The sequence below is a fragment of the Diplodia seriata genome (assembly GCF_021436955.1).
Source record: "Diplodia seriata strain FDS-637 chromosome Unknown scaffold_1, whole genome shotgun sequence".
NCBI classification, from domain to species: Eukaryota; Fungi; Ascomycota; class Dothideomycetes; order Botryosphaeriales; family Botryosphaeriaceae; genus Diplodia; species Diplodia seriata.
In genome coordinates, this window is record NW_027117308.1 from 1,244,911 (window position 1) to 1,265,871 (window position 20,961).

At 58.7% G+C, this 20,961-nt stretch overlaps 8 protein-coding genes across 8 annotated transcripts; 4 read left to right on the forward strand and 4 right to left on the reverse strand.

The window, feature by feature from the left end:
• Positions 1–344: 344 nt before the first annotated feature.
• On the reverse strand, positions 345–2,376 carry SLS55_000379 (uncharacterized protein; the record flags this gene model as incomplete). The annotated part of the gene is made up of 4 exons (XM_066771890.1): positions 345–887; positions 974–1,424; positions 1,481–2,224; positions 2,270–2,376. The coding sequence occupies 4 exons, from the start codon at positions 2,374–2,376 to the stop codon at positions 345–347; spliced, it is 1,845 nt and encodes a 614-aa protein (XP_066637169.1).
• A 3,784-nt stretch (positions 2,377–6,160) lies between these two features.
• SLS55_000380 (uncharacterized protein) lies at positions 6,161–7,115 on the reverse strand (the record flags this gene model as incomplete). The annotated part of the gene is made up of 4 exons (XM_066771891.1): positions 6,161–6,212; positions 6,308–6,495; positions 6,549–6,913; positions 6,968–7,115. The coding sequence occupies 4 exons, from the start codon at positions 7,113–7,115 to the stop codon at positions 6,161–6,163; spliced, it is 753 nt and encodes a 250-aa protein (XP_066637170.1).
• Positions 7,116–10,365: 3,250 nt separating this feature from the next.
• On the forward strand, positions 10,366–12,095 carry SLS55_000381 (uncharacterized protein; the record flags this gene model as incomplete). Its single annotated transcript, XM_066771892.1, has 2 exons — positions 10,366–10,681; positions 10,756–12,095. 2 exons carry the CDS (start codon positions 10,366–10,368, stop codon positions 12,093–12,095), a joined length of 1,656 nt encoding a protein of 551 aa, XP_066637171.1.
• A 131-nt stretch (positions 12,096–12,226) lies between these two features.
• Positions 12,227–13,210, reverse strand: SLS55_000382 (uncharacterized protein; the record flags this gene model as incomplete). Its single annotated transcript, XM_066771893.1, has 2 exons — positions 12,227–12,510; positions 12,817–13,210. 2 exons carry the CDS (start codon positions 13,208–13,210, stop codon positions 12,227–12,229), a joined length of 678 nt encoding a protein of 225 aa, XP_066637172.1.
• Positions 13,211–13,515: 305 nt separating this feature from the next.
• On the reverse strand, positions 13,516–15,081 carry SLS55_000383 (uncharacterized protein; the record flags this gene model as incomplete). The annotated part of the gene is made up of 1 exon (XM_066771894.1): positions 13,516–15,081. The coding sequence occupies one exon, from the start codon at positions 15,079–15,081 to the stop codon at positions 13,516–13,518; it is 1,566 nt and encodes a 521-aa protein (XP_066637173.1).
• A 432-nt stretch (positions 15,082–15,513) lies between these two features.
• On the forward strand, positions 15,514–16,556 carry SLS55_000384 (uncharacterized protein; the record flags this gene model as incomplete). Its single annotated transcript, XM_066771895.1, has 3 exons — positions 15,514–15,958; positions 16,016–16,304; positions 16,358–16,556. 3 exons carry the CDS (start codon positions 15,514–15,516, stop codon positions 16,554–16,556), a joined length of 933 nt encoding a protein of 310 aa, XP_066637174.1.
• Positions 16,557–17,214: 658 nt separating this feature from the next.
• On the forward strand, positions 17,215–17,877 carry SLS55_000385 (uncharacterized protein; the record flags this gene model as incomplete). Its single annotated transcript, XM_066771896.1, has 1 exon — positions 17,215–17,877. One exon carries the CDS (start codon positions 17,215–17,217, stop codon positions 17,875–17,877), a length of 663 nt encoding a protein of 220 aa, XP_066637175.1.
• Positions 17,878–18,466: 589 nt separating this feature from the next.
• On the forward strand, positions 18,467–20,727 carry SLS55_000386 (uncharacterized protein; the record flags this gene model as incomplete). The annotated part of the gene is made up of 2 exons (XM_066771897.1): positions 18,467–18,495; positions 18,558–20,727. 2 exons carry the CDS (start codon positions 18,467–18,469, stop codon positions 20,725–20,727), a joined length of 2,199 nt encoding a protein of 732 aa, XP_066637176.1.
• Between the last annotated feature and the right edge of the window lie 234 nt (positions 20,728–20,961).

A 20,961-nucleotide genomic window follows, 5' to 3' on the forward strand; every position in this document is an offset into this window, starting at 1 on the left:
TGCGGAAAGCAACAAGAGCAAAAAGCAACTAACAGAAACGCAACGAAGGGAAGACGATGCATACGGCGGCGTGGCAAATTCCCTCGAACCGCGGTCGTGATGCGTTGCTCACGGAGGTCCAGATCGGGATGCCGCTCACTTGCCGGGGCTCCTTGCCCAACGCTCGAATTCGGGCAATCTCGGTGCGGCGGCGGAGGCTTCCCCGTATGATTCGCGGCAAGGCCGCCAGACCCTGGCCGCTCATCACAATGGAAAAGGAAACCAAGACAAGGTAGTGCGAGGCTTGAATACCGTCCTGACACACACCTCGTGTGTATCTTGACTCGCGCGTCGATTGTGGTTCGTCAGCCGGGGAAGCCGCCGTGCTGCGGGTGCGCCTGGTATGCACCCTGAGGCGGTGCTGTCGTCGTACTCTGCGCAAACCCCATGGCTGTCGAGAATGTCGGGAAGCCTTGGCTCTGAGGCACTAACGGCGGTGAGACCTGCATGTCAGGGTAGGGCATGTTTCCATGGCTGGCCTGTCTAACTGGCACAGGCATGCTCATCGGTGGCGGGGATTCGAACGGCGTCGGCTCGTGCGATCCCACGTGTGACCCCTGTGCTGACGCTGAAGCCGGACTTTCGTACAGCTCCTCGAGACGTGCGTTGGCAGGCGTCGATGTCGCGCTCAGACCACGTGGCATGGGCACTGCCATGTTGGGTAGCACCTCGTTGATCTTCTGAAGGAGCAGGGCGAGATAGCGCGACTGGCCGCCGCGAAGCGTCGAAATGAGGTTTAGAAAGCGCCCGAGGTAATCGCGCGGACCAAGCTCAAACGAGTGTGCCTCCATCGGCACGCAAGCCATGACGTCGGTCAGCGTACATGCCACGTCGAAGAGTTTCTCAATCTGCAGGGTCAGAAATGTCCATGTTAGCTGGCCGCAATTTTTTTCAATCCGCAAGCGGCGCCGCATCGCCTGTTTCAGACACTTACCAGGCCAACCCCGTGCACCTCCATCGCCTGTTGCGAGAACTGGCTCGACATCGTGATGAGATCCCGCGCGATTTCGATGGGGTACTTGAAGCTCATCGTGTTGTCCGCCGCCATCGAAGAGATGAAGCCGTGGCTAATGGCGAGCTGCCAGACCATCGTGCGCAGCCATTGCTGCGAGGTGCGTAGGTCCACCGCTTGCACTTCGGTGCCTTCGAGATATCCAGGCAGCGCGTCCGAGAGCTGATTTTGCATCTGGGCAAGCCACGACGGCAGACAACCGGTGCGGACCTTGTTCCAAAGGCCCATGAAGGTGTGGTCGAACGGCTTGTAGAGGTTGATGAGATGGATGAATCCGGAGATCTGCATGCGCTCCGTGGGATCCTCGTCCTGCGTGGGGTTTTCAATGGTGGCGTCGAGCGTGATGGGGCGGTGCTTGTGTAGGGCGTATGCTCTGCAGAGAGGTCAGCTTCGGCGAATTCTCCAGGCCACCACGAGAAGGGGACCGACCTCTCTTGGATGAAAAGCAGCCAGTATAACCGCCGGCGGCGCGACGACTCGATGAAGTCGCCGGTCTTGTACGTCTCCTCGTCGTGCATGCCCAGCAGCTGGGCGTGCGTCGTCGCCTCGCGCAGGTAGTACCATGCGGTGTTGTGCTTGTCCAGGCACTGGTAGCTGCTGAAGAAGAAGAATGAGGTGATGACGGAGTAGCGGGTGGGGTTCTCCACATGGTTGTAGCTCTTTCTCACGCGCACGGCTTCCTCGAGCAAGACGTGACCGAAGTTGAGGTTGGGGATCGGGCCTTCTGGACCCCGCGGCACGATGTTCGGCGGCAGAGACATGTTCGGCTGGATGAGCATGTAGGCGCAGAGGGCGGCGACCATGCAGTAGGCCTCGACGTTCTGGTCCATGCTGAGGATGGCCTCCTGAATGCGCTGGTGGTGCAGGATGGGCTGGGAGGGGTAGAGGTTCTGGAAGAAGAAGTCGACGCAGGTGTGGATCAGGTCCAGAGACATCAGGCCGGGCTGGCGCTGCAGGGCAATGTTGTGAGCGTTGTAGAGGTCCGGGAAGCCGCTGGCGGCCAGCTGCGACTGGCGCTGCGTCTCGCGCAGCTCGGAGAGCACCTTGGCGCGGCTGCCCTTGGGGCCCTTCTTCTGGGGGATGGCATTGTAGGTGCAGTTGAGGCCGGCGGAGACGCAGTTCTTGCAGGGCTTGTGGCCTTCGCCAATGCACTTGACCTTGCGGCGGTGGCAGCTGCTGTGGTCAGACGGGTGTGGGCGGCGGCGGCGGGGCACTCACCTGTCGCAGGCGCGCTTGACCGGCGTGCTCGAGGGGGTGGAGGACATGGTGGACTGGTTGGCGAGAGCCTTTGCCATTGACTGCGAGGGCTGGCGGGCGGCGCTCATGGGCCTTGGGCGGGCGGCGTGAAATAATAAAGTTGGTCGACAGGACGTTCTGCACGCGCACCCAGCATCCGACTTACCTCATTGTGCTTGTCCTGCACATCCTCTTAGCGCGGCCGGCCAGCCTTAAACTAGCGCACTTTGGAACCGAACATGCCCAGAAGTCAGGAACGAGCTACAGCACGCGCGCCCTTGGCCGCGGAAAGCGCGAGCAGGGGCGATGCTTGCAGCGTCAAGGCGGCGCCCGCCAGCCCACTCCCAGGCACGCCGCACCCAAGCCTCCTCGTGCGCTTCACGCCGCCGGACAGCTCTGCGCGCGCGTCTGGCCCGTGGTGGGGGCCTGGCGGCGGCTCCCAACGCCAATCCCAATTGCGTCCGAGGGCGATATCAAAATTTGATCGCTGACCCCACTTGTCGACGGCAGCAGCGCGTGTCAGTGCGAGCGCGACACACTGCGACATGCGGTGTCCATGTCCATGCCCACTATGGCGTCAACGCGTTGCCGGCCAGCTGTCCGCCAGCGCCCTCTCTCGCCCTGCCGGCCGCCGCAGAGCCCACGCTGCGCCCGCGCCTGCCGGCCACCGCCACACACCTGCCCTGCCCTGCTCTCACCCTCGCCCTCGCCCCAGCGCGCGCTGCCCGACTGCCGCCTCGCCCGCCAGCCCAGCGTGCCCGGGCCGGGCGCATGTCGTGTCGCGCGCGCACGCAGGAGTGGGAAGAGGGCAGTCGAGCTTGACCTGGCTGCGGCATATGCTGCCGAATGAATCGCGCGTATCGAGGCCCGGGACAGGCCGCCCGCTTTCGCCTTGGGGGTGCGTTTCCTGGGTCCGGAGGGGTCATGCTGCCATGATGCGTACGAGAAGGCAACCTTTGCCTCTGGGCGTTCGTGGGCGCGAGAGAGCAGCGCAGCGCCCTCTATATACGCGCAAGACGCCCCAAAAGGCCCTTCTGCGGTGCGCTTCTGACCTGCCTTGCGCCCTGCACCGGGCAAGCGGGTGCTCGCCGCTCGCGGCATTGATGGCCCGTCGCCGGGGAGCAGACGATGATGTTGCCCCATGACTCGAGAGCGGGAAGCCGGCGGAGCAGACCGAGCGCCCATGTCGCTTGCTGAAGCTGAATCCAGCCAGAGCCGTCCGCATCGTGAAGCCCCCTTGTCTCCCGTCTGCCACTCTTGCCATAGTCGCCCTTGGGCCTCGCGCCGCTGATGACATCTGCCCACGCCGCAGGATGCGTTCCACGAGTCGGTCAACGAAGTGTGCTGGCTGTCAGTTGAGCACTTGCCGCGGACGTGCGCTTACGCGATGGAAAATGGGCCTGCCCGAGACACCAAGGCAGAGGAGAGCTCGGGCTGCTTCGCGGCCAGCCCTGCCCGAGTGCGACGGCGCGAGAGAACGCCGGAGCCAGGATGGGCGGGTATCGAGGTCGTGCGTTGCGCGTGGAACGGCTGATGACGAGCAGTGGTGAGGACGCGCGCGAGACAACACCACGTCCAGATCAGACGCAGCCCCTGTCTATATACCGCTTAAGCGACGCCGCCGTGTGCGACAACAGAGCCTCACGCCCGCATTGCTGGCTGCTGCGCCGCTCGCCAACGGTCCGCGGAAACAGGGCAGCGCTCGTTACACAACAGTAGCAATGCCGATGACGTCCACTTCGTTAAGGCGAATCACCGTTGGATTCGGCGCGATTACTTATACAGGATGCCACCAGCCACAACCCCTCAGCCCCATGCGCCCAACAAGGAAATTGACCCGCCTCCGCAAGAAACCATGAGCTACAACCAAGGCCACCTCGCTCCCGAGTGCCTGGTTGGGGAATTAGAACCATGTATCGAATCAACATGACAAGCTCCAGCACCTCCACGTGCAGACCATGCGCCAACGCCACGCTCGCCCAATGCCTTCGAGAAGTACGCATATTGAAGAAACAAATCGAAAAGTCAGACCACCCTCGTATGCTGCTGCCAATTACGCCCCGGGCCTCCCTGATCCGGGTCCAACAGCTGTTTCCTCCGCTCGTACATTTGAGCGCACCCGTGATGCTGCCCAAGACCGCGATCGTTGCGAGAGCGTCTTGGCCACTGTCGGCCTTCGACGTCTCTGTAGGGCAAGGCGTTCGTCAGGCGAACTCCACCCCAGAAACAATCTCCACGCCAAGCTTTGTTAGGAATGACGCCTTCGCCGCCTAGGTGAACTCCACCCTGCTCCCTGTTCCGCCGCCTCTTGCTAGCCTCGCCTGTGCCCGCTCCGCCCTGCGCCGCCGCCGATTGCTGTCGGCTCTGCTCTGCTCCGTGCCAGCCGGGCTGAATGGGTCACCTCCGCTGCCCAATCCGCTGCCAAGCCCGCTCATGGTTCCTGGCGGCGGAGGCAGGTTCGTTGCCGACTGTGGAGACGATTGGTGTTTCGGCACGGGCGGAGGACCAGGCGAAAGCGGGTGATCCATCACCGGCAGAGAAGGCACAGTTGACTCGGCTTGGGTTGTAGCTGAGAAGCGACTTCTGTCCTTCTCCATGTCTGCTGCCTGCTGTGCCTCCATCATTTCTGTGCGCCGCCAGCGCTCGTCACCGCTCACGGAGCTCAGACTGCCCGCGCGCTTGCGCTCGCGCCGCCGCGCCTCTCGTTCGGCTGCTGCTTCCGCTTCGCCCAGCCGGCGCAGGGTGACGTGGCGACCATCTTTGTGCATCTTGACCTTGACTGACACGGGCGGCGACGTAAGGTTAGTGTCACTGCTGTGTGGTCGTCGTCGGCTATGACCTCGCCGCGATGCTGCTGCTCCGGCTACTGCAGCGCCAGTGCCAGCCAACGCTGCATCACGCTTGGAGTGACGGCGGTGAGAATGCCTGCTTGGCGCCGCATAGAGCTCTGAATCCGAGTCCGCGTACATTCCGCCGGCGGGCACGGGCAACGGATCGTGCGGTGGTGGAGGTACGCCCGTTAGGTGGTGTGTGCCTTCACCGACCGTCTCGATTCTGCTTCCCATTGTGGGTCGTGTGGGTGTGATCGGACCAGGGCGTGGGAGCGAGTGGCGGGAAAGCTCGGGGTTGTTTCCCCTGAAGTCAAAGGTGCTTTCGGTGCCATCGGAGTACCGCCTGCCAGGTGTTGTCAGAGGCGTACCATCCCCTGTATACCTTCGCCGATTACTATCCATCCGGGCAAGCCGCTCGTTTTCGATATCCTGCTGTCGCATCTCCTCCACCCGCGTCTGTTCCTTGTCCTTTTTCCGTTGGCCCAGCTTGTGCTTGAGGAAGCCAACAAGGCCCAGTGCCATGAGACCGTTTCGGGCGCCGTGGCCATCACCGTGTGCCTCATCACGAATGCTTTCAAAACTCTCCCGGTCGTCCCAGGAGTCGATAGAATCGCCGCTCCTCCTTGTGTGGGGGCCAGTCCTGCGCACTGGACTCCCTGAAAAGGCGGCATCCTCAGCCACCTCGCTCTCTTGAGTGCGTCTATAGCGGTCTGCGGCGTTTCCAGGAGAAGCGGGAGCTCTGCCTTCCTCGAGTCTACTCAAGTCCGTCTGCGTGACAGAGGTTGCTCCTCCGGGCGGAGGCACGTAGCTGCTAACGACACTCTCCTCCCGTTTCCTGCGATTGAAAAGACCTTTGAGGGCCGCGAGCGCACCAAGACCCGCAGTAGCACCCAACAGTCGATCGCGCCACGTATGGTCACGACGGCTATCATGCTCGGAATATTTCTCGTCCAGATAATGGTCGTCATGATCGTGGCGGGAGCCAGGTCGGCGGTGGGATGTTGGAGGCCGCGAGCTGAGGACGGTATGCTGTTCGGTCACTTCAGAGCGTCTTCTGCTCTGCGATCTCCTGCGCATCTCTGCCAGTCCGGCCCCTGCAGCACCAGCAGCAGCTAATGCACCAAGGCCACGTCGGTGACTTCGGTGGCTCTGTCTATCATCGGTCACGGCTGTGTAATCAGAAATGTACGTCCCGGTTTCATCGAACGCGCCGACGGGCAAGTTCTTCCACGACAGGTAAAAGTAGCAGATAAGAAGGCCGAATCCCCAAATGGCGTACAGCACGAAAAGGACCTTTGGGGAACCCCAAAGCGTAAGACCAAGTGGGATTTGGACAAAGCCAAGGATGGCAACTGCGCGTCCCAGCCATTGGTGCATCTGACAGGTATCAGCCGACCGCGATTTCGCAGACAAAGAAAGAAACAACTAACCATCAGCTTCAGGGGAATCTTGAAGCGCTCCCTGCCCTTCTCTCTGTGGTGGATGAGACCACCACCGATGGCCTGTACAAGAATGAGGACATAGACAGCCAAGCCGATTCCATGATGCGGGTTGGTAAGACTCCTCTCCGGACCGACAGCGAACCATCCAAGTATGAATACCACTGTCGTCAACAGCACTGTCAAGATCTGCAGCCATATGTGCATGCGCAAAGCCAGGCGAGGATTGCGGTGATAGAACCGCGCCATGAAAATAGCGGCGGGGACGATGGCAAGAAAGGTGATTGCGGCGACAACTCCATGGCCGATTATGAGTGTTTTGTAACCTGCCAGCTCCTTGAATCGGTTTCCCATGCCTGCAAGCCAGTTAGTCGCGCGCAAAGGTTGGTTCGGGTCAGGAAATAGCTTACCGTTGTAGCGCATGGTGTCAAAGTTCAAGCCCATGAGGTTGGGTAACAGAAAAGTGTTCCTCTCCGAATCCCAAGTACCGTCGCCGACATACATGGTGCCAGACGAATACTGGCTGCTGCCCGGAGGCGCAAGCCCGTCTGTGGACATCCTAGGCTGTGTGGTGGCTCCTGGTAAGAGGCGGGTGTACGAATGGCGCGGATCAAATGGGAAGGTGGGCGGATGTGTCGATAGTATATGCGCGCAAACGGAAGCAGTCTATAGCATGAAAGCTGGTCGTTTGTTGCTTGTATGTGCAATGCCGTCGGGAATCGGCGTCAAGTGGTAGGCGGCAAGGACCAATGTACAGAACGAGTGCGCAAAGAAAAGCCGTAACGGTGGTGCAAAACGTGAGCGAGGGCGAGGGCGAGGGCCAAAGGAGCCTCAAACGCAAGTGGAGACCGCGGAGGGAGGCGCGGTGGTGAGGGCGGTGGGGAGGGCAGTGCTGGCGACAGAGGTGTGGAGGGCGGAGGTGCGGAGCATGCCCGACGGCGGCACTGGTGGTGGGGCTCTGGCAGCGCTGTCGCGAGGAGTGAGGGGAGGTTGCGCTTGTCTGGGGAAAGCTCTCGAGAAGATGTCGCGGACGTGTCGTAAGCCGGTACACTTGGGAGAGCGCGAGAGAAAGCAGCTGCAACGCGGCGCCAGTTCCCTGCGTTGCAGCTTCCAGGGCTGGCAACCTGCTCTGCTGTCCCGGCAACGCGGGCGCTGATTGGCCCGCGGCAGTTGCACTAGCGGGTTTCCCAGCCACCTCTCTCACTGTGCCGCCCTGTCCCGGCGCCTCAGACTGCGCCCGATAAAATCCACCACTGTCCTCGTCGCCCGTCGAGGCAAGACACGTCGCTCACGACACAGCACACATGTCTCGCGCTTCCCGTGAGCGCTGTCGCCTCGTTGTGCGATGCTCCCGTCAGCTCTCCCCGTCGTCATCACGCCGGACACACCCGCCTGATCCACAACAAGCGAAGTGATCCAAGCTCCGCGCTTCCTCCACACTTTTTTGCTCAATCCATTGGCAGACGTCACTCCAGCTTCCAACACACCCGCGTGCCCGGCATGTCGAGCGTCCCTGTGCGCCCGCTATCATCTGCCCGACTCCCATCGACCCGTGTCCAGCTCCACCGCTCCGCTTCAGCGCTGCAAACTGCTCTGTGCGACCGCTATTTGGTGCTTATGACGCGCTTCGTGTGTGAACGCCAGGACCACGAAGATCCCAGGCCCACAAATATGACACTGATGCGCACAGTTACCCAAACAAGCAATTCGAACTTTCCGTCGTAACTGATATCACCCCCCGTCTCTCTAAGACAACGCTGCTAATGAATTATTTGGCTATTCCATCGCAACTCTATGGGTCTAATGTTATCGCCCAAGCTGAGCCTTGAGCATCATCAAGTAGTCACTTGGTATTGCTAGAACATCATCATAGGCTACGGCACCCTTTGGTAGTGATGATGTTCGGCAACACATACCCTGGCATGGACAACCTTTCTGTTGTCTGACCGGTGTGCCTTACCTTCTTTTCTTTTTAGTTCTCGTCGCCGCTTTAAATTCTGCCTCTCCTTCGTTGGTTTGGCTCTGAAGCCGTGGCTTCCGCCATGGCTCTACAATGAGTTTCCGTAGTTTCATTGTTGTCGAGTTCTTTGGTATAATATTATGTTGCCGCCTGATATCTTTAGGCTAACTTTGTCAAGAAACATTTGCCCTGTCGAAGTCTGGCTTTTCACTTAGTCCACAATACCGATCACTAATGCTTCACCCCTTTCCAAAACAAGACAATGGTGCCATAACTGAACCTGCAACCACGATCTAGTCCAGCGGAGAACTCTGCGTATCCTCGATCTCACCGGACCGACTAGTGAATTCGCGCCTCAACAGGCCTTTCGGTTATAATCGGCGACTTTCTAAGGTAGTGTGTTTGATGCAGCCGCTTCCTCAGGATTCGATCTACCAGCATCTATGCCTTAGAGAACATACATATCAACGGTATCTCTTATACCTGGATCCCCCGCCATGCTATTTTACCGGTCCAGGCCCCAAGGTCAACCTCGCATCAGCCTTATTGGCCGACTTGGACATACTCAGTAAGCCCCTTTTAGATAAGGAGCCCGTGTGAGAGGAATGTTATGCTTGCGGAACACGGGACCTGGACCTTGAGCTGAACTCTTGAATTGGTTCGTCCAAGCGTACACGAAAGTACCGTGCCGCCACAGTCAGACGGTGAGCACTGGTCATTGGTATCCTTAGACAGCCTCTCTACAGTCAGATCACCTTGATAAGCGTCGCAGGGGCCATTCCATTATATTCGAAAGCTCGCAAGGGAGTGACGGGCATACAAAATATCTCCAATAAGGCATGGTGGGCGGTTTCTGTTGCCCTTGACCAGAGGCCGACCCGTGAAATCAGGCAGCCAGTGGGCATGGTTGATTCGCCGGGCGCAATGAGAATCTCACCAGCTAACAATTTGTTGTAGTAGTTTGAGCAAACAGTTTGCTGGTCCATCCTCATATTCCCATTTAAGTTTGTTCCCGTTCGAGGTCTAGACTGCTTGGGCGGGCACACCTTCAAGGAATACTCTACGATTTTGCCGCTGTTTTGGAATCCCGGTTCGAAACCCCTGATTGCGCCATGCTACCGGCAAGGACTCTACTCCGAGAGGACTCTACTAGATCTACATGTATAGGACGATATATTTCATATCCGTGCTAGCTGACATCGAGGGAGTAGCTTGCAATGTGCTTGCAAAAGATCAGAAACACTTGACATATTGTACCTGACTGCTCCCTATATCCCCACAACAACTCCACCGGCACTTCCATTCTCTATACTAGATGATACTTGGTAATTTCCTTCGTTCCTGGGTCTAAAGCACGAAAATAGAAGTAAGACACATGCTGATGCCAAGGCAGTTGTGCCAACTCCGAGTCTCCTTACAGACTCCATACCCACAGCTCGCCAGACGGCTCGCATCACCGGGTGGAGATACGAGCACGAGAGCCGTGTCGCCAAGGCTTTAGGCGGACAGCAAGATTAAGAGAACATAAGAAAGCGGAAGCTCGCATGTCGGCAACGGCGCCTTGACCACATGCGGTTACCTTCCCCGCATCTCATATCCCCACAATCTGTCCCATCTGGCCCCCGCAAAATTGCACGAGCTGTGTTCCCCGTGGGCTGTGCGCTTGTGGCGGCCGGGCAAAATGCTGCGTGCCATGTCTGCTGGAGGAATTAATCCATCCACTCCTCGCGCTCGCCGACTGATTTAGCCGCATTGCAGATGGTCTAAACGCGGCCATTGAAGGGTACTTATGTCTCCTGTTTCTTCACTTCCCATCAGTCCTCGTCCGCCGTGAGTCACTGTACCAGCATGAGGTTGTTCAACGTGATTGTGCTGCTCGCCGGCGCAGCGTCCGCTCTCTCTGATAATTCTTTCACGCCCACAGCCAAGACGATCAACGGCACATATGCCGGTCGTCGCCTGGCCGACTGGGATCAAGAGGTGTTCCTCGGCATCCCCTTCGCTCAGCCGCCCATTGGCCAGCTGCGTTTCAGGTGGCCGCAATCGCTAAACACGTCCTTTTCCGAAGTTAGAGACGCGACCAGGTACGGGCACACTTGCATCCAGCAGAAGAGCACCTTGGGCATCACGGACAACAACGATGAGGATTGCCTCAATCTCAACAGTACGAAAGCCTTTCCATTTCAACTTTTCAAATTGGAGGGGGAACGGGAAGGAAAGCTGATAAACTCCTCCCAGTCGTCCGCCCAAGCGGCTACACCAACACCAGTCTGCCGGTCCTAGTCTGGATCTACGGCGGCGGCCTCTCCGCCGGCTCGGGGGCCGACCCGCAATACAACCTCTCCGGAATCGTCAAAACCTCGACAGACTCCGGCCAACCTCTCATCGCCGTCAGCATCAACTACCGGCTCAGCATCTGGGGCTTCCTGCAGTCCGCGCAGCTCCTTGCCGAGGGCAGCGTCAACGCGGGGCTGCTCGACCAGCGGCTCGCGCTGCGCTGGGTGCAGGAAAACGTCGCCGGCTTCGGGGGCGACCCGGCGCGGGTGACGGTGTGGGGCGAGAGCGCGGGCGCGCAGAGCATCGCGCTGCAGATGCACGCGTACGGCGGGCGGGACGACGGGCTGTTCGCGGGGGCGATCCTGGAGTCGGGCGGCACGACGGGCGCCTCGCTCAACCCGCTGCCGCACTACAACGCGGCCGTGGAGAACCTCACGCGCACCGTGGGCTGCTGGGGCGCGTCGGACCCGCTGTCGTGCCTGCGCGACCTGCCCGCCGCGGCGCTGCACGCGGCGCGGCCCAGCCAGGTGTGGAACCCGCTCGTCGACGGCGACTTCCTGCCCGCGTACCCGTCGGACCTGCGGGAGCAGGGCCGCTTCGTCAGGGTGCCCGTCCTGACCGGCGCCAACACGGACGAGGGCACGTCGTTCTCGCTCAAGTACAACCTCGACAACGAGACCGCCCTTGCCGACTCCCTGCTCTCCTGGCGCAACTACGCCCTGTCCCCGCCGACCATCCGCCGCCTGCTCGCCCTCTACCCGGACGACGCCACGACGCCGAAGCCGCCCTTCCACGTTGACCCGTCGGAGCCGTTCGCCCAGTACGGCACCCAGTGGCGGCGCTCGGGCGCCATCGGCGGCGACCTGGTCATGGTCGCCCCGCGGCGCGCCATGGCCGAGGCATACTCCGGCGCCGGCCAGGACGTGTGGAGCTACCGCTTCGACACGCCGCTGTGGAATGCGAGCGCTACGACGGGCGCGAATCACTTCTGCAACGTCGTCTTCTCGTTTCAGAACATCAGTGGCGCCTTGGGCCCGTATCCGGCGTACAAGGAACTGAGTTTGGGGATTGGAAGGGCGTATGCGAACTTCGTGGCCATGGGGAATCCTAACGGGAAGGTGAACGGGACGTCGGGTGGGCACGAGGCCACGGCGCTTCCGTACTGGCCCAAGTACGATCTGGCGGCGCCAGTGAACATGGTGTTGAGCGCCGAGGGGAGCTTTGTGGAGGATGATACGTGGAGGAAGGAAGGTATTGCGTATATTAACACGCATGGGGTATTGAGAGAGCTGTTGTCATAGAAATTCGAGTCACGGCATGAGGGGGAAGTTGAGGAGCTCGTCCCAAATTCTCGTCCATTCTCGTTCTCTCGCAGTTACGTCCGGGTAGTAGCCCCAGCCCCCCACGAGGCGCTCGAAATCCCCCTCGTCTTCTAGAGGTCGTCAAACCTGATCCTCACCGCACTTCCAATCGTCCTTCCCATGACCACAAACTCAGGGCCCCGGCTGGGGTTGTCGAACCTGTCCTCCATGTCCCGAACGGCGGCGCGCAGATAGCCGCGCTCGCCAGGGCTGCGAGGCGCCTGGCCGGCTATCCACACGCCACCGTCCGAGGACACGGAGGAGGCCAGGGAGCCGGGGCCGGTCTTCTCCATGTAGTCGTGCTCGTTGACGGCCGGCTGACCAAGGGCGGCGGATCGGTCCAGCTCAGTGGCGCCTGAGCAGCGCCTGAGAGAGGCGCCGCTGCAGGCGCCGGAGACGCGCGGACAACCGCTTCTCGTTGCGTTGCTGCCGTTGCTGGCGGCGCTCGATGACCTCCTGCGGCCAGCTGCACGTGCGCTATGCGGTTGGTCAGTTCGACGCGGTGATGAGAGGGGAAGTGCTGCTCACCCAGCGGCGGCGCCGAAGACGCCGGACATGATGGTCTGTTGCCCGACCGGGCGGTTGGTGGCCGTGGGCTGCGGCACGTTGGCAGCGTCGCCAGCCCTGTTCAGATCTTTCGGCTGGGCTGCGGCGAGCTGACGGTCGCGGGCCGCACCGAACCTGCCGCTCATGGTGGTGCCCTGCCGGGCTTCGTCGGCCTTGTCGCTCTCGTCGCTGCTGGTCCTGGTAGACCGCCTGTGTGCGGCCATCGTGTTGAGTTGCTGGACGATGTCGTCGTACAGTTGGCTGATCCGGGCCGAAGCCGGGCGCCTCTGCGTGACGGGGGCAGGACGTGGATCTGCGCGGGACGCGTGGGTTGCCCTGGTAGAGGGACGAGAATCTTCACTGGGGGGGTTGGCAGCCCTGGCGGCACCGAATTCGCTGCTGAGCATGGAATGGTAGGGCGCCAGCAAGCTCGGGTCGGCCCTGGCAGCTATGGCGATGTCAATATCGATGTCGCGCATACCGCGGCGGCGGCGGCTCCAAAACGGCATGGTTGCTGGATGAGTGTTGGAATGACGAAGATATGGTTGGTGGTCGCGGGTGGAAGAGGTGTGTGGTTGAAGAGGTGTGTGGTTGAAGAGGGATGGGCGGTGGAAGGTGTTGGAGCGCGCGGTGTAGATATTCTTCGCGACTGGTGGAGCCTGAATCTACATGCCGAGCACCACGCTGCACCCTCACCTCGCGTCAACGCCACTTTCTCGATATTTTTTTTTCTTATTCTAACTGCTGCCTGCATCTTGGGCGCTGGCTTAATCCAGACACGTCTTAGGATCTACATCATCATCCATCATTATCATCAAGTTCTCCACAAGCTCGTAAGACTAAAACCCTCGAGCCCGATAGAATTGCCAGCTTCAATAAGTATGTCGTCCCAATAATCGCCAGTCTCTTCTGGACGTGTGACGACCTTTAGTTGGCGCAGATCCGGAAGTAACCCATGCTTCCTACCCTCCTTGATGCTCGCAAACAAGAAAAGAACTAATGGGGCCCTTCTCGCCGGCACGCTGTAGACCTCGATCTCGAGGATTTGGAGCGATTGCGGGAAAAAGTGCTCGCACGGTGAAATTCCGCGTTCGAGGAGTTCACGGGCACTGCCAGGAGTGGGAGCCGGTCCGTCCAACGCTAGGTTATCGAACAGAAGGACTCCACTAATGGTGAGATGACGAAGATGTTGAAGATCTTTCAAGGAGCCTATAGCCGCTATTGGGTCCAAGCCTTCATCAGAGAATTTTGTCTGTAGTACGAGCGTCTCCAGCGTATCCTTGTGGGCCAAGGCTGCAGAACATCGGTCGTCAAAGTAGGTCACATCGCCATTTTCACCGTCAATGATACCAGATCCGAAAGGGAAACCAGATCCGAACATGTAAACCAGATGTTTAAGTTTCCGACAAGCATCGAGTAAGTCAGAGGCCAGCCACGGATCGGCCATTACCTCCTCAAACAGAAGCGTCTCGGCATTTGATGATCGCTTTTCCAGATTGGAGAATGAATCAGCCCGATCCATGATGAAGCGTAGCTCCAATTTTCGCAGCGAAGGAAAGTGCAATATTTCGGGGAAGGCGTGGGGCTCGAAATTGTCAGGTTCAGACTGGTCTGACAGTACGACATGTCGAAGGTGGGCGAAAAGGCCCTGGATGCCATTCTTATTTCCGTGTGGGACTGCAAGTGAGATCAAGTTGAAGGTGCAAGCGTAGAGGTCCTGCAGGCCAAACGCAAAGGTCTCCAAGTCCAAGACCTCCAGATTGGGAGTTTGGGTGAGAAGAAAGGATACGTCTGCCTCGAATTTCCTGGCTTCCAGTTGTTGAAGCCAAGTCTTCCGGGAGTCCTTCCGCGTTCCAAAATCGACCTTCTTGGCGCACTTGATGATGGCGGGCCTCGCAGCTTCGAAGCGGTAGTAGTCGGCCTCGGAGACGTCATCGAGATATTGGCCGGCGAGTTCTTCTTCGTCAAAGGCGCCGATAACAACGGAGCGGACATGGGTTGCCAGATGCGGATTATGGATTATTGTGTGGAGGAACTGATAGAGGGCAGTCGGCTGCTGATCATTGACAAAAGTAGAATACAACAATGGCGTTGCAATGCGACTGAACTTTTTGGAGACCAGGCTCAGCGGATGCAAATGGCGAGGCCTCCATTGTTTCCGAGGGGGCTTCTCACAGCTCTCAGCTAGTGCAGGCTGACACCAGTGCTTTTTGGGGACAATGTTCAAATAGGCGGCAATACGCTCGAGGAGCTCTTCGGGGAGGTCGTTGATTGTAGTGGTAAGTTTGGCCGGGGGCTCCGACGGTGGGTCATCATCTAAGCGGCGACGCTTGGTGGCGCGGTGACCAGTCGCGGTTTTGGAGCGGGTGACGGGAGCCATTCGTGGATAGCATGCGGCTCGGCAGGGAGCGAAGAGTCTGCGCCGGTGCGGGTGCGGGTGCAGGTGCAGTTAGAGTTGAGGCCCGTGCCCCGGCTCATGACGTCAGCCGCAACTCTTCCGTTTCCGCCTTCTACTTCTTCCATCGACGGTAGTATTTGGTGTTGCGCACCGAAGTCGCTGCCCTCCGCAGCTGCCTTTCTTTAGCCGTCCCCGCAGTGGCCATGGCAGGTAGCTTTAGGGGAACGGGTCCGCTTCTAACTAAGGATCCGGCTGGTCGCGTCACCACCTGCAGCCAGCTTCGCTTCTTACCCGCTTATGACGTTTGCACTGCGCAAGTAGGCTCCCTACATAACTGGCACATCGCCCCTCTGCTTTCCCCGTCACAGAAACAGTTCAATTCCCACTCCCACCCGCCCCAGTACGCCAGCAACAATGCCGCAGCAAGAGAAGCCCATCACCGCCTACCCCAGCGTCGAGCTCCAGGAGCAGAACCAAGAAGGCGGTCCCGGCCTCGACGCTGAGCTCAAGCCCGCCGCCAACTTCACCCAGCTCGAGTTCTGGGACGATGATGGCAAGCCGTATCTGAAGGAGTACGAAGGCCGTGGTCTGCTGAAGGACAAGGCTGTTCTGATCACCGGCGGCGACTCGGGCATCGGCCGTTCCGTAGCGATCCTCATGGCGCGTGAGGGTGCAGATGTCTCCATCGTCTACCTGCCCGAAGAAGAGAAGGACGCACAGTGGACCAAGGCCCAAATCGAAAAGGCCGGCCGCCGGGCCAACCTCATCCCCTCGAATGTGCGTGAAGAGGACGAGTGCAAGAAGATCGTCGATGGCCACATTCAAGCCTTCGGCAAGCTGAACGTGCTGGTCAACAACAGTATGTTCCTCGAATCGATGCCCTCTGACTAATCCTCTAACACATGTGTTTTCACAGGCGCGATGCAGGAGATCTCAAATGAGTTCCGCGACATCGACTTACAATCCGTAGAGAAGACCTACCGCACAAACATCCTCGCCATTTTCGCCATGACCAAGTTTGCACTTCAACACATGAAGCGCGGCGATTGTATCGTCAACTCCAGTTCCGTCGCTGCCTACATGGGTAACCCTCAGCTCGTTGACTACTCCTCTACCAAGGGTGCCATCACCACCTTTACCCGTTCTCTGGCACAGCAGCAGGCGAAGCACGGAATCAGAGTCAATGCGGTTGCACCAGGAATCATGTAAGAGCAGCTGTCAAATCCCACGAATAGCTCGTAATGCTGACATCTCACAGCTGGACACCGCTTCAACCGGCCACGAAGGGAAACCCCCCGGAGGTCATGAAGGGCCTTGGAGTCGGCGAGGCTCCGCTTAACCGGCCAGGCATGCCGGTGGAGTGTGCAACCGCTTACGTCTTCCTTGCCAGCCCATATGGAAGTTACTTCAGTGGAGAAACGGTCCATGCCACAGGAGGGCTAGAAGTGCAGGGTTAAGCGCCCCTTCTTACGTTTTTGGTTCGGCTTTGTCGTAGAGAAGAAGACAGATACCATGTGGTTTGGCTTACATAGATTGTGATAATGATAGTAGGAATGGTTCTCCGCCAATCTCAACACAATGCTTCTCGTTGCAATATCTTTGCCCAAATCCGTTCCCATCGTGTTTGTTTCTCTCTTAACATCTAAATGGCTAAGTTGGGCAAGCGGAAGACAGCGGTTCTAGAAAAATCAGGTAGGTGTCTGGACAATTCCTCGATTGAACGGACACAAGAAGCAAACCTCTGGTCGGTCTTGGCCGTGGACCTGGTGAATGCAGCGACGCAACCCCGATACTTAGCGGGGCTTCGTTGCCAGCGGATGTTGCTATGAGCACCGCATCCGCCGCGTTCTTCACTACAGTACCTACTTCTTCCTGTAACGCACCCGAAAATAGTCCAACCTCCGACCTCCGACCGCACTCCTGGCAAGGTTTGCGCAACATGTCCGATAAGCATACCTCTGGCCGGTAGGTACAAATCCCTGCCTGATTTCCATCAACAGGTGCTAATGCCGCAATTACTGGTGCAGCGGCGGTCCCGACAACGCCCGCCACAACTTGACCCGTCGCTGCGACGACGACGACGCCGCAGGCGACAACAACTCAAACCTTTCCAAAATGAAGAACAGCAATATCTCCCACCACGGCATGGCCGTCATCCGTGGCTCACCCAATAACACCCGCACCGGCCTAGGCAACCCGCGAGAGTCTCCAGACGGCGATGACGCCAATAGTGGCTTCGCTACTTCCGGCTCTCCGCCCCTTCCCACCCTCTCTACCCACCCTCTGTTTGAGGAGGTGCGCCGGCTCAAGGCGGAGTTGGAGGCTGAGAGACGCAAGGCCGCCGCACTGGAGAAGGAGCTCGCCGCCGCCAAGCACTGGTTCAGTCAGGCGCCTGCCGAAGTCGCTGCGCTTGTCTCCAGCAACGGTACCAAGAACGAGACTGCCACTGCCGGCGGTCATGAGGAATTCAGGCAGCGCACCGGCAACCCATGTAGCAGTTTCTTCTCTAGCAACAGTCGCATCGACCCTAGCTACAGGCACCACGGCAATTCGAATCAGAACGCGAGGAGATTGGCGGATGGCGGGCATGATCGCGCTGAAGATGCGCACAGCAGGCTCCTAGGTCCTTCTGATTATCTAGGTCAGGGCAGCGGCGCGGCTGGCAGTGCTTCTCGCGAGATCCGTGGTGGCGGCTCCTATGGCAATCCGTTTCCTGGCCCTTTGACTGCTACTGATAACAGCTGGAAGGATGCGGTTGACCCGAGACAACACGGGTAGCCATCTGAATGTTCAGACAGCCGGTAACTCGGACACCGCTGGGTCAAGGGCGGCCCGAACGCTGCGGAGAAGGCGGGCGGATGGTAGAGGTGGAAGCTTTGGTTGCCTGGAACTCTTGATTTCTTTGTGTTGCATTACCGTCTTTCCTGCACCATATTGAATGCCGGGAATTTACCTTTTAGGGTACACAGAGACCAGCTAGATCGATTCTGGAAGTGACGATGCGGCCGCTGGTGCCCCGCACTGTGGTTCCGCCCGCCCCAGTCTCTGGCGAAGCAATCGTCTTGGACGAAGAGAGAAGCTGCGTATCCCAGAGCTGGAAGGCACAGCCGATAGGCCACAGCGCTGTCGAATGCCGTGCGCGGGCTAAGGGTACTGCAACTTCTCGCCGACACGTGACAGCGCATCTGGTTACCATCCCGTCTCTTTCCAGCTTCGTTGGCGCCGCGTCTCTCCCGCTGCCTAAATGCCTCTCTTATTCTGGCCACACCGCCGCCCAACCTCAGCCTTACAACCCCAGACAATCTCCAGCCAACCTATCAAACTGCGCACTCAAGCAAACCCAAACACACTTTCGCAAACAACTACCATGACGCGCAAGAAGCCGGTCGGCCGCAGGTAAGGTCAACAAACCGCAAACAACTGAAGTGGGCCCCGCTAACCAGCTTCACCTGCTGTAGTGCTGATCCGACCCACGCCCAGCATCTCGAGAAGACCGAACAGAAGGCAAGCAGGCCCGAGTGCTGCACACATATCACCGACGAAGCATTGAAGCACCATAACGCCTTCTGTGTGCCATTGAATCGCAAAGTCCATACCACTGAATTTGTGGCTACTCAAGAGAACGAGCCTTGCTGTAGCGCGACTCAATTACTTCAAGGGCGCCAGAGAGACCTTCGACGCCCTTTTCCTCTCAGCATACAGAAACAGCCCGGTCTTGCTAATGCCGCTGTCCAGGATATTTGCACAACCAACCGTGCCGCCATGGATGACAATTCACTTCAGCTCGAGCGTGGTGCGGTCCCTCCTGCCCGTCTCCGTGAGCAGGTCGCCTACCCGAACTTGTCGCCCTCCCCTTCACCTCGTCTACGCAGCCCCCGAAACTCTGAGATGGCACCTACGGACAGCGGTCGCTTTGAGCCTGGTGACAAGAAGTTGGACGATTGCTTCAAGGACTTGTACGGTTTTGACAAGGACTTGGACGACCGCCGCCACGTCACCTCCATGCCGCGCCACGCTACGAGTATATACTCTTTAAGCACCCCCTCCAGCGACAGCACCCAGCTTTCGCCCGGTGTCATGGCCACAGCCGACTCGATCGTCCCACTCAAATTGCGCTGCCAGTCCGACCGCCGCGACAATGAGCTTCACAATTTCATCGGCGGGCAAGGCCTCCACAACTACCAGCTTGGTGGACAGTCCACCAAGAATGACAGCTTCCTCCCCTTCCAAAATCCGCCTGAGTTCCGTCAGCACATGTTAAAGACGGAAGCGCTCAAGACACAGGACGATACCTCTACCGCGTTCTATTCGTCGCAGCTCCGTTTGATGTTTGCGAAGACGGAGAAGTTGGACGCCACACTCAAGATGCAGCAGGCGACGATCAATACGCTAGAGGCGACGCTCAAGACACAAGAGGCGATAGTCAAGACACTGTCGGAGAATCTCAGCACACTGGGGGCGGATATCTCGAAACAGCAGAACAACATGAACAAGTCACATGTTGCGGTGGCCAAGTACCGGACCTTGATTGAACGGCCGGGTGAGATCTGGGATAAGATCTGGGATATGATGTGGGGCGAGATCTACGAGAACAAGGAGCTCGATACTGATTCGGTTATCATGCAAACGATCAGGAGTCTGGAGGCTTCCAAGGCCTCGGCAGAGAGGCTCATCAAGGGTCTGGAGAGCCGACTGGACAACAAGATCAATTGGCTCAAGCCGGACAGGTCTTCCCGCGCACACAAAACCGCCACGGCTAAAGGGGGTACTAACAAGAAGCCTGTAGATGCAGGCGTCGCTGTACCTACTCCTCCCAAGAGGGCGAAAGCTGGTCCCCGGCGCTTGAGTGCACTTGGCGATGGTGGATTTCGCACAATGTGCCATGATGATCCCATGAGCAACAGTCGTCGTGGCTATCCTTTGATCCAGAAATGCCAGAGCGAGGTTGACAGCTCTGTCCTTGACGCTCTGGACGCTTCTCACCGCACGACCTCCTCCAATGCTGAGCTTACAGGTGACGGCCACGACCAGGGTCTTGATATGACTGGCCGATATCCTATTGGCATCCCTTCCACCGGCGACGCCTCCGCTGCTCCTAAGACCAAGGATATGCTGCCTGCGATGAAGTCGCAGCAGAAAGGTTTGGACAGCAAGGTGGCTGAGCCCCCGAGCTACGAGGCGCTGATGCGCAAGCCCTCTGGCTGGTATATGAGGATTCTGAAGGAGATTGAGAGGGAGGAGATCATTGATTCGTTCTTCAAGAAAAAGGACATCATATCTGACAGTGCAGATGACAAGGCCAAAACGATGGCGCTGGGGAAGCTGTGGTTTGGCGATGGCTCGTACCCTTACTCCTACGAGGACAGGAACAACGACAAGAACCGTGAGGCGTTCATCAGGAAGCTGCTTGCACTCAGTTGGTTTGAGAGGGAGAAGATAGTGGCTTTCTTGGAAAAGAAGGCTGCCATGGTGTCTGCCCGCCGCCCTGACGCCAGGGCTGATGAGCACAGTTATGGACAGAGCAAGGAGAAGACAGTGGGTAAGAGGGGACTCCTCGACGGGGACGACGATACCATCACCGTCACGCTCCAACGTGGTAAGGGGAGGGCCCGGTCTTCCCAGGAGTAGATGGACGGATTTCCTTGTTGCACTCGGGGATTGGGAGGCAGCGAAGACAGGCAAAGACCGAATGTGGCAAGGAACAGATTGCAAGGGCCGATTTTCGGGGTTTGGTTTCTCAATGCCGGACTGGGATATGCGCGAACAGCTCGAAGTAGCGGCTAAGTAGCGAGGCAATAGAAAAAAGTTGTGAGAAACGGTGTCTCGGTCGCAGCAGCGGACCCAGCGAGGATTCGCAATGCG